Source organism: Chionomys nivalis, chromosome 8 (assembly GCF_950005125.1).
Source record: "Chionomys nivalis chromosome 8, mChiNiv1.1, whole genome shotgun sequence".
In the NCBI taxonomy this organism is placed as follows: Eukaryota; Metazoa; Chordata; class Mammalia; order Rodentia; family Cricetidae; genus Chionomys; species Chionomys nivalis.
Window position 1 is genome coordinate 11,916,385 of NC_080093.1, and position 12,772 is coordinate 11,929,156.

The window sequence follows — 12,772 nt, forward strand, 5'->3', positions numbered from 1 at the left end:
CTGTGTGAGTATGAAATACCCTAATGAGCTATGGAGGCCAGCCTTCGAAGATGATAAGGAAATTACTAACAGGAGAAGCACAGTGCATCACACTGGCTCACACCCCTCCCCCCGAAAGTTCATTCCTAGGGGTTCATTTCAACGAAAGTTTCCCTGGGGACCAGAAGTCAATTCCTCTACTCTGGGAAACGGGAATGGGTATGGCAGTAATGGAGCTTGAGGCTTTTCATCTTCCTGAGTCATTAAAATGCAAATGAGGGTTGGTGAGCCCTCATACAGGACTCTGGCAGAGTGGAACCAACACAGCACTCACATCCATCCGTGGTCCTCACTTCCATGTGCACCAGGTCTGCCTCCTTATCCAGTCCGGACACCGACCTGGAGAAGAAAGGGAGAAACAGGTTGAGTGAAGCCATGGGAAGTCCCGGAAGTGTGAATGATTTTAGAGACGGTGTCAGTTGAGTCAATGCCTCTTGAAAAAGAGTCGAAGGCTGAATCTCTGTCCTTGACGTGTCTACCACGTTGTACCTTCTAAGAGATTTTTTTTTATTGATTCTCCCTTCATCATCATCTTCTCAATCATAACATTTTCCCCCTTGTCCTAGGAATTGAAAGTAGAGCCCTGCGCTTGCTCATGACAGGCAGGCACTCCATGACTGAGTTGTATCTTCAACCCATGACACTCCTCAATAGTCACATAGCCACATTCTTGCTAGACCTGTGTATTACACACAGAACCCGATTTTCCTGCCCTGTTCTGCTTGCCTCAAGGCCTGCCTGTCCCCTAGTCCCCTAGCATCTCATTCTGCCTGCCCTTCTTCCTTTTTTACAAACAAGAGTGGTTTGGTATTTTTTTTTTTGTTACAAGCACTCAAAAGATATGATGACCAGGATGTAATGGCATTTTATTTGTATTTTAATAAATAAAACTTACCTGAAGATCAGCAGTAAAACAGTCCCACTGGTCAGCCTTACAGACTAGGCAGTGGTGGCACACACCTTTAATCCCAGTAGCCACAGTAGTTGCCATAGAAACTGGGTAATACTTGCTGTTAATCCCAGTGGTGCATACCTTTAATCCCAGGCCCAGAAAACATTATAAAATGGCAGGAGACAGCTCACAGTCTCAGTCTCATTCTGAGATTCTTGGAGGCAGAATCGCCATTTTTGGACTGAGGTCCAGGTAAGGGTCAGCTCACTGCTTTGCTTTTCTGGTCTTTAGGCTGAATCCTAATATCAATCTGAGTTTTTATTAATCATGCTTCACCAACATAAAAAATTATCCTGGTTAGTAGGTTGAGAGAAACCTCTCTTGCCAGTAGCTAGAAGCATGTCAGTTAAGAGTCTGTATCACTGGATATTTGGGATATTTGGTCACACGTTGAAACCCTCAGACTGTATTAATAAAGTCAACCTTGTATCAGGGGGCAGAGCCATCAACTAGTTGACAGGGATTAGCCATAGAGAGTATGAAGGAGGCAGAAAGATGAATAGAGAGATGCACAGAAAGGAGTGGGAGGGACTTAGAGATTCCACAGTCTTTTTAGGTTTAGGGCGCGTGGAGAGATGCTCTCTTTCTGGATCTCCAACCAGAAAGCAAGGCCAGGTGGTTGCTTCTCAGCTCCTCTGAGCTAGCAGATTTTCATCCCAACATCTGACTCCTGTGTCGTTATTACTAAATAGAATGATAGAGACTTAGTTAAGAACTACATTCGGTGGCCATGGTAGGGCCAGTGCTGGAGGGACCGAAGTCCCACCAGGCTTGAAATATCAGGGGGCTGAAGATAGTAGCTAAAATATCAGTAGAATTAGGTGCAGCAGCTGTGCTGGAGATGAAACAAGTCTGTGTGGACACTCTTTACAGACCCTTCTCAGGGGACACCTGGGCAACTGTCTCCTGCCTTAGATGTCCAGGCCAGTAGTAGACACAGAAACCAAGCTGCAAGGATCAAGACACACACTGAAACATGCATGCACTGAGGAGCACAGAAGCATGTCTCCAGTATGTCCTAACTCACAGAATCTGCAGGACATGACCATCACAGGTGACATTTCTAGGAAAAGACCCACTGCTGGTCTTATTAATGGCTCCATTCTGTGATAGCTGGCGAGCTCCCAGTTCAAACATCTCAACACCAATGTTCTAATTTTGGGGGGCATAGCAAGTAAGAAAACCGAGTTAGGAAGCGACTGTTGGTTAATAGACAGATTTTCTAGCTGATATTGAGATAGTAAGAGAAGCAGAAAACACAACAGACAGACCTAAAACACAAAAGTTCATCTTGACATCACTAAACCCCATGCTTCCCAACAGCCCTGGGAGTCACTGAATTACAGCTTCATTAGCTGTCTGACATCTGCAACGAGGGCTGTGATGATGAAAAAAGATGCGGGGACTTTGATGACCCACAGTCTTAGTTTGCAAATGACATAAATTAGAGAAAATTAAATTATTTTTTGTTGATTTAAATAAAACAATCATGTCTTAGACGCCAAACTTCAGTTATCTGAAACATTTACTGCTGTAAAATACTTCTTTTCCCCCAAAGCTAAACAACGTAACCACCGCTCCCCCACTGACGGATGCTATACTCCTTTGTTGCTGTGGTCGTTGTTTTATTTACATCATTGGATCCTAACAATAAGTCTCAAATGTAAATACCGCAGACATTGTGTCTCATTATTTGACTGGAGGGGAAACTGAGGCATGGAGAACTTCCTCATCTCAGATCACATAGGGAACGGGAGAAGTTGAAAGGTGGCCTTACTTCTGTATGGGCTGCTCCAAAGGGCTACTCACTTCTTCCCTAGCTAGTTCTGTGCCCCTTCTCCAGACAAGTCCCCACTCCTTCCCAATCCACCTGGCCCAAATCCACAGCAGCCCTTCCTTTTCTGCTTAAGGAACAGGTCTCTCTCTGTTCTAGCAACATCCTGGTCCCAGTGGTTCAACAAACTGGCCACTCACGAGCACTCCAGTAGAATTCAGAAACTCACATGAGGCTTCTTGCCTAGATCTGTGAAGTCAAAATCAATGAGAGTGGATCTACAAAATCAGAGTTCAATTGTTTTGTTTTTTTTTTTAAAGCACCCAGAGGATTTCCACAGGTAACCAATCTGGAACACCCCAGAGCCCTAAATAAGGTTCTTTGGAACAACCTTAGTTATGCTCCCCAGGTCCAAATCCAGTACAAACTTCCAGGGCCTGCTTTGGCCGTACGTCAGCATTAGTCTCGGGGGTCCCAGCTTGATCCAGTCGACATCTATCAGTAAGCAGTTCTCCAGGGTGGGGTCTGCACTGTGCTTTGCAGACTCTTTACAGCATTTCTAGCCTCTACTAGACACAGCAGCATCTTTGCAGTTGTGACAACCAAGAAATGATTCTAGATTACGTGAACATCTCCTGGTGGGAGATAAACTCACTCCTAGTGGAAAGTCCCTGCCTTTGCTAGACACACTTCATTGCTGCTTGGACTCTGTGGCACCCCTGCTCACAAGGCAGCAAAACTAACTTCTGCATTTCCTCACCTGGTGCAAACAGTGGCGCTTCAGCAAAGCCTGAGAACAACTGTGATTTTGGAGCATGGCATCTCACCCGGAAACTAGCTTACTAGCTTACACCAAACAGACATCATCGGTCTGTTTAACCCTATCCTTAAAGCCCCAAGCCCCACGCTGGAAACTCAAACAAAACAAAACAAAAAATCCAACAAAGTAACATATCCAATGAAGTCTGTTTGGGGGTGAGGGAGGGTGGCAGAACAAGGGATGCTTGTGTGGCAATGTGTGGGGACATGCACAGATAACAATGACAAATGCTAATGAGTGCAGAGAACATTCAGTATCGGGCTTTGCCTTTGGTATTCATAAGCATTATCTTAATTAATCGTTGGAATGAGTTTTTAAAGAAAGTATCATTCATCTAATTTTCCTCTGAGGCAAAGAGGATAATAAGAGAGATTAAGTGACGTGCCTGGAGTCACATGGTGATGACAATTCACAGATTCGGAGAGCACGTGTGTCATGGGCACTATCTTACACAGAAACGCTGGTCTCGTTTAACTCTTGTGCCAACTCTAGAAGTTGGAAATCGATCTTCTCTACTTTAAGATGGCACGATCGGGCATTGAGAGCTTAAGCAAATTGCCTCCAACCTTGGAAGCAGCAAGTGTGGGGCTCAGGCCAGGCAGGTGGCTTTGAGCCGGAGCTTAACTTCTCCCATAAGCTGCTGCACCTCTTTGAGCCCAGCCACTTCTCCTAGAGTAGCTGCTCTCAACCTGTGGATTGTAGAATGACCCTGTCACAGGAGTCACCTAAGACTATCAGAAAACACAGATATTTACATTATAATTTACAATAGTAGAAAAATTACAGTTATGAAGTAGCAACGAAAAGAATTATATGGTTGGGGTCACCATAACATGAGGAAATGTATTAAAGGGTCACAGCACTAGGAAGGTTGAGAACCATTGTCCTAGAGTCAAGATTTTATCCAACATGTCCCTGTCCGCAAATACAAATTCTACATAAAGCAGCATTGTGGCGATATTCTGTCTATGTCTCTTATCTCACCAAACATTGTGTTTGTAGGCTTCTCAGAGTAGGACTCACTCATACTAGTAATACTCCCTAAGAAAGGAATGTCAGAAATACATAAAAAGAGCAAATAGGTCAATGTAAAGGGGAGAGGTATAGTGAGAAGAGATTTTTGAAGTGGAAGATGGAAGGGTGGACGGGAAGCATATTTGTGAACTGGCTTCCCTCTCGATGTCTGTGAGGCTGGAGAGGTCTTCAGTGGATGAGAGCAGCCGCGGTGCTCGGGGCAATGGAAGATGGATGAGAGGCGTGTGCACTCAGATGTCAACTGGGTGAATAAATGATCCTGGGATTTCTTCTACCTCCAGCATCCAAATTCCTGTATCTTCTGTGACTAACATTACAAAACCGGACCAAGGCCAATATCCACGACAGAACAGACCACAAGAGAAAGAACACTGTCTTTGTCGGCTTTTTGTCACATGACAAGAAAAACAGCCTAAAGGAAGATTTTGACTTATAGTTTCAATCTGTTCTTAGCTGCTCCATTGCTACAAGCCTGTGGTGACACAGCATCATGACGGAGAAATTCCTTGTCATAGTAGAGAAGTTCTTCTTAGCTCTTAGCGACTGGGCAACAGACAGAGAGAAGAGGTCTGATGATAAGATATGCCATCCCAAGGCACAATCCAAGTGAAGTTCTTTCTCCAATAAGTTCCATGTCTTAAAGTCCATTCAGCTCTCAATTCGTTAGTCACCTATTAGATGCCCACCTGTTCCAGTCAAGCCTTCAACTCAGGAGCCGGCTGAGGTCCTTTACAGATTGATTCAAATCAAATCACACTCCCTGTTATTAGTCTGCAACAGGGCAAAGTCTAAGGATCTCACTGAAACTGCATGGAAAAAAATTCTTGGGAGCATCAGGTGGGAAAGTAGAATTGTGCCAGGATACATTACTACTATCACCCTGTAAACATGCCATCAATAGTAACTGTATTTAACTATGCTGTATTTCTGCTTTTAATTAAGATACTTTATAGCAAAATTCCACGAAACAAAATAAAATTCGAATATTATAATAGCATACAATCTGGTAAAAAGCCTTTATGATGTTTTAAATTCCTCAACCATGAATTCGTCTGCCATGCAGCTCTCCTGAAACATAACAACCACAACTGGGAAAAGTATTTTTTTAAGTAGGCCTTGTCAGTCTTCATCAAGAAGGACTCTTCCTCTCTTTGCTATCAGCTCCCAAGAACATTATGCGCATCTGTGCCAATAGGGATCTTTAGTTTCCACTGCTATAAATAAGAGGAACACAACACTAACTTCATGGAGTCATGGAGGTGAGCCTGGCTAAGCAACTTAAAACCTAGCTGATGTATGGAAATGACTCTATTTTAGCTAACTTTAATTTATGTGAAGAACAAGATAAACTAAGCTGACCTCTCCCCCACTGTTCTCTCTCCCCTTTTCTCAATCCTACATTTGTTTGGCTGCCTAATAATGGAAGTCAACCAGGAGAAACCACTCTATCAAACGGTTCAGCTGAGGTGCCCTCGGTCTATGCAGATGGGTCGTCTGATTCCAGTCTCTGGAAAAAGACTTTTCATGAGGGCTCTTTAATAAGATACAAGTGTTCTCCTTGGGTTAAAAGGTCACGGCAGTATAAGCTTAAGTTGCCTTTGCATCCCTATCAGACAGGGTCATTGATCTCAGATTTTATTGTTGAATAATCTATCGATGGATTCAACCGCAGTGTTTGTCATAGGGAAAATCATCAGTATGTTTTTGTTCAATGAGTGTTGCAAACAATTCCAGTGAGACAACCTTTGTAAGACCCTGCCTGATGCATTCTTTAACTTCCAAACAAACTTAGTACAAAAGCAGACCCCACTCTCCTGTGCTTGAGAGATCTATCTGCCTTGTGTATCATTCACTTTATTCTAAGAAAGGGACGATTTTAAAAAAATATAAAAACAAAAACCTAGTCAGAGCTGCATAACGTGTGAAGCGGTTTCCTTTCAGGGGCATTTGCCATTAATCTGATAACAATTGATGAGCCTGGTTACAACATGGAAGATCAAGTGACATGCTGAAGGGAAGGACAGTGATTGTTCTCCCAAACTGGAAGCCTTTTCAAGTTATGAAAAAAGACCAAGGACACAAGAACAAAAGGAACTAGGGAGCCAGAGTCAAACCTCCAGAGAAGACAGGGAACTCGGCCCGTAGAACCTACACTCAGACATGACTGATAGGAGACCAGCAAGGAGGGCATGCGCCTGGCAGCTTATTTTTAGCAACAGTACTCTATGAGCGCTGTCTTCATGTCTGCTCACATAAAGTAGGTCAGACAGGAACATCTCAGGATCCATGACAGCTCACCTCAACAGGACAGTCCCCAGGAGAACTGTACACAGCAACCTTTGAAACATCTCAGTCTAATCCAGTCCCTCATTTCACAGGTCAGAAAGCAGCCTGTGGTTTATATCAAGTGACCCTAGATCCAATTTGGAACTCCACTCCCAGCCTCTTCACAGCACACTTGGTCATCAGGAAAGAATGGTGGGCCATGAGCTTAGGTTTTTTATTTTTTATTTTTATTTTTTGTCTGTGTGGGTATAATTCTAGGGCACACATTTCTCTAGAAATAGTAGAGATATTGGAGGAGAAAACCAAAGCTAAAATACTGATGGATAAGGTCAGAATACTCATGTTTTACAGACTGATCATCTAGACATTTAAATTACAAAGTAATTCCATGAAGAGTATCATAACTGATAAATTATAATTGCAGACATGAATGGGGTCAATGATGTTTTGATATATGTGCACAATATGCAATTATTTAAATCAAGTTAATTAGCATATGCATAAACTTGTCTTTTTTCCTTTGTGGTCAGACATTTAAAACTATTTTCTATTTTGTAATGTATATTATTAAGAGTTGTCACCTTCCAGGCCTGAACTTATCTCTTAAATCCATACCACAACTTCTTCTCCCAGGCTCTCTATTGGGAACACAAATTCTACTATAGGCTCCAGAGTTGGTCTTTTGGCTTAGGTCAGTGACTACGTCCCATGTAAGCTCCGTGTACTGCCTTTACATTAGAATTTCTGGGGGAACTGTGTAACAATTGTTCAACACCAAAGCAATGTCCCTACCCCGGGGATGCTGGTTTAGTCAAACAGGTGCAACAACTTTTCCTTCCCAATTCTCACAGCAGCTGTACTGCTGTTCTGAGCATTAGAACAGGGATGCTTGGGTGTGACTGTAGCAGGTCTGACCCAGGAGGTCGCATAGGGCCCAAGAACTTTCATTTTTAGGACATACGTAGAGAATGTGATGAGGATAATATGATGTACACTTTCAAGAGCACTAAGCTGGGGCAACGTGGGGGCCAGGAACTTGGAATGAACAGAGGTGAAGACCTCTCATTAGAGCCCCAAACTCAGCTTTGGGTTGTGAAGGATTTTCATGTCCGTGTATCACTGATGTAGGTAAAAGCATACATTCAGATGTCAACCCAGACTGAAGTCTTGATCACAGAACCCTCCTGTGAAATCACAGACACTATATCTTATCTTCTTCCTGACTCAACTGTTTTATTAAACAATGGAGGGATTAATAATAATAATTATTATGTTATTATAATAATAATCATCTCCATTGCTACATATTATATAATGTGCTATTATATTATAACTAATATTATTGTCATTTTTAGGATGGAGAGACAGTTAAGTTGGTAAAGTGCCCACCACCTACTTAAGCATAAGTTTGATCCTCAGAATCCAGGTAAAAACTGGGTGTGGAGACACATGCTCATAATCCCAGCGTTCAGAAGGGAGGGACAGGTGGATCCCTGGAGCTCACTGGCCAGCCAGTCTATTCTAGTTTTGTGTCCAAACCCAAACAAACAAGAAAAAGCAGACCATTCATGAGGCATGACCAAGGTTGAGCTCTGGCCTCCACAGACTACATACATGTGCACACAGCTGCACATGCACTGTCACACACTGGCATGCCCACAGCCACACATAAACAGAAAACAATACCCTTATGAAAAATAAGCATGTAAAATACTTTGAAGAGGGAGGCTTGTGTTAGCAGTGTTCACTGGTCAGTGCTTTCTGCTAAAGTACCCCTGTCATATCCATTGCAATTAGTAGACTATTGTGCCAGGGTGTCTACATATATTGTCTCAGTCTTTAATCAGACTTAGAGCTCAACAAAGAAGTTTTCCTTTTTTTTTCAGATGGGCAATGGAGATTTTTGAATGTTCAGCTACTCATCCATTGATAAGATGCGAAGAGAAGAAGGGAGCTGGCTTCAAACCCAGTCTTCCTCCGCTGCCAGCTTGCTGTGCTCCGTGTTGTCCTCCTCCATTATACTCTCTGCAAAGACAGCCTCTACGCTGACGAAACCGTTTTCCAGTAGTGCACAGCACAGTATCTTGTACTGCATTTATTAAGTATCTATTGAGTAGATAAATATACATGAATAATAACTGCCTGGCAATATGTTTGAAACGACTGTTGAAAACAATTCTGTAACACAGTTAAACAGACTTCCCTCACTTAATTAATCCTTACACAATGCAGTGAATGAAGTCTTCATTTTCAATCAATATGATGCGATTTCCCCCATTTATCCTCCAAGCCATATCAAGTCTGAGGAACACCATCTTCTGTGACTTGCTTGACAAATGGAACCATGCTGTGGAAATGCCAGGCCAACGCCACCTTGGGGGCTCCCGGAGCTGAATAAACATGGTTCCTCTAGCAGACACTCTGAGGTCACAATTATCCTCTGCCTAGGCCAGTCTCATGCTTGCTTTTTCTAGATTAACAGAACTTTAGGTGCTGACACCCACACCCACTTCTGCATGATACATATGTGTTCTCTGTCTGCTCTAAGGCTAGAACTCCTTTCTACCTGGAGCACACAGTCTTTCTCTAGACTTCAGAATCAGATTGACAGATGAAAACCATGTGCCATGACACAGAGGAATTTGTCTTGAAAGTTTTAAGTTTAGAAAAGAAGGAAGCAGGAGAAGAGTATTCTATACTTTACTGTATTTAAGGAGGAGGGTTTTGCTTGGGTTCTAACTACATTTCTTATCTGGAATACTAATTCTCTCTCTCTCTCTCTCTCTCTTTCTCCTCCCCCTCCCTCCTGTCCTCTCTCTCCCTCCTCCATCCTGTGACCTCTTTCCTTCTCTCCTTCTTTCAGACAGATCCATTCTCCAAAAAGATTGCTCAGTGTATCTTCAAGGCCTTCCTATGATCCTTGGGTAGCTATCTCTTACAGGCTTGCAGCTCTCTGATCAAGGGTTCTCAGAAGATACGTATAAATGTTGGGTTGTATGTATGCCCATTAGTGCATTAAATATATAAAATTAGAATTAAAAGTTGATTACTGATTTGAAGTCCTTTCAGTAAATCCCCAAGACTGGTAGTTATCTACTTTTTGTTTGCTTTTTGAGATTTTCCTTCATACAGATTTCCACACATGCTAGACGAGTTTACAATGAACCATCAAGGTATATAAAGGTTCCCTTTTGTCCATATCAACACTAGAATTTTTTGTTTGTTTCTTTTTTAATGGCTGACATTTTGACTGAAATAAGATGTAATCTCAGTGTAGCTTTGATTTGCAGTTTTCTGATAGCTTGGGACTTTGAATGGCTTTAACAGATATGACTGCGCACCAATATTTATTATAATTTTATTCACAGTAGCTAGGTAATGAGAGCAGCGTAGGTGCCCCACAATAAAAGAATGTTGAAGAAGAGGGTGGAGTCCTCCATCTATAAAGAAGGAATCTCCATGGTCTATGAGAAAATAAATGCAACTGGAGTGAAACATTAAGCAAATTAAGCCAGTCTTAGAAAAATAATGTCTGTTTTCTCTCATTTGTGATTCCTGGATTTTATTTAATAACAAATAACATAATCCCTCTCTCTCTCTCACACACACACAGATGGATGGATGGATGGATGGATGGATGGATGGATGGATAGATGATAGATAGATGAGAGAGAGAGAGACAGACAGACAGACAGACAGATGTAAAATCTGTGGTATAAAAGGAGACTGAAAAGAGAAGGAAACAGGAGGGTAGAAGAGACTGAGAAAGAGGTCTGGTTTAACATGCAATATATGCTTCTAAGAAAAAATTTAAATAACTAAAATTTTAATAAAAGAAATTGAAATAAAAAATCCTCATCTTACACCTCAAGTAAATCTCATGTAATGGGCTAAATATTTTCATGAAGCTTTTGTCTAAGATTCATATAAAGACAAAGGTTTATATTGGGTTAAAAATATAATGTAAATCCTACCAATGAGGCAGTTAGAAAATATTCATGACCTAATCTAATTTACTTTAATATCTTTTAGGTTCTGGAGGGTTACTTGATGGTTAGAAACAAATCCTTCATCCCAGGGAAGTACATCTACGACGTATCACACTTACCAAGAGGCCATTTCAAAAGACAAACAAGTTCAACTCCGCTGAACCTCAGCGAACCAGAACCAGTGCTATGACATAAGCGGCCTGTTATGAACTGAACTTTGGCCCCTGGGATCCCAGGACTGGGCTATGCGGTAAACAAGTCAGTAAGAACGTCTCTGTGGACTCCTGAAGCACCTTGTTACTAGGAATGCAGTTAGCAAGCCTGTAATTGAATTACTACTATAGGTGAGCACTCAGTGTGATGCCAGGGGATGCATCTGTTTATGCATAGGATGCTTACAATCTAAGTAACTCCTGTGAGTAGTAACAGATTTCCCAGAAAAATTTTGTTGAATGAAACTACCTACAAAGACCTGTAGCTCACAGAGGACACCTTCATTCATTAAACAGACCACTTTCAATTACAGAGATGGCATCCATTGCAATAGTCCCTGAACTTAGACAAACAATAGTCAGCATTATTGTTTCTAGCCATATAACTTCAGAACATCCTGTCTCTAATTAATTGATCCACTCCTATGTCTAGAAAAAGTATTTATGGAGTGACACACTAGGAGCATATTGGGGAGGCAAAGCCCATCCGGAAAAGTGTCAGCATAGAGATTTGGTGTTAGAATGTGCAGGATTAGGCAGAACACAGGGATGATGGGATCCAAGGCTTATGTTGGGAAATGGTGTCCTAAAGAAGGGTATCTTGGCAGAAAGCATAAGAAGTCACTCCAGAAAGAGAGTAAGAAAGATCTTGGAGATACTACAGTCACCGAGACAGAAATTTATGATTTTTTATATTTATATATTTTCTAAAGTTTTACTACAGATATGTATGGGTACATATATAGCAAGTTTTACTTACATGTCTATACATAGACAGGTACACATACAAATGCATAATTAGTTTACAGGCTGTGTATTTAAAATTTGTAAAATATTGCAACCTGAAGCATGCATGGCTCTGAGCCAGAAATAACTCACGGAGATGCTGTCAGTGCACCAGTCACCAAGCAGCTCTTCATGCCCAGTGTTCAGTCAATGCCCACAAACACTTCACATGGGGAAAAACAAAGAGCAAGGACACAAACTCGGGACGAAGGCAGTGTCCACTGAAATGACCTGAACTCTTCCATGAAAGACCAGGGAGACATTTATGATATTGGCAATGATGTCTGAATTTGGATGGAGAAAAGGACCACTCTGTGATTCCTATTGCCACTATCCTGAATCTCTGCAGATTGTATCCCTCTCATTCTCAGCTGCCATATTCCTACATTTGTGTAATACCACAAAGAAAACCAGGGACAGACGATGTCAAGATGAGTCCTGGTAGGTTCCAAATGTCTAAAGCTCACACTGGTATTGGAAATGGCTGTAAGCAGGCGCCTCAGCATCTGGCACACAATGCCATTGGGTTGCCACACAGGGTTGAGTCTTCAGAAGTGAGTTACAGATACATTCAAAAAGACACACAACACAAGTTGAGGGAAACCACATCTGGTCTCTGATGTCTGTAACTTTACAGCTCAGCAGCATCCCGACTGCTCATCTTTATGCCTGATTGCCAGTCAAGAACCAGAAGATAGAGAACAGGACCTGGGCTGATGAAGGAGCTGCTGACAGGCGACATCAGCATTTGGTAGCTTGCGGTCACAGCCACATCAATGTCTAATTTCAACAAACACCATCATTCCCATTACACAGATGTTCATGCATGAAGCTGAGTCCCTAGGGTCCCTTCGGCAAGTTACCACAGAGCTGGAGTTA

At 42.1% G+C, this 12,772-nt stretch overlaps 1 protein-coding gene across 1 annotated transcript in view; it reads right to left on the minus strand.

Annotated features, from left to right (window-relative positions):
• Nucleotides 1–12,772, minus strand: part of Sorcs3 (sortilin related VPS10 domain containing receptor 3) — a 613,376-nt gene that overhangs the window by 162,427 nt on the left and 438,177 nt on the right. Inside the window, exon 6 of the mRNA XM_057779107.1 lies at nt 314–378. Within this exon, the coding sequence (XP_057635090.1) occupies nt 314–378 (65 nt within the window). The remainder of the gene's footprint in view (nt 1–313; nt 379–12,772) is intronic.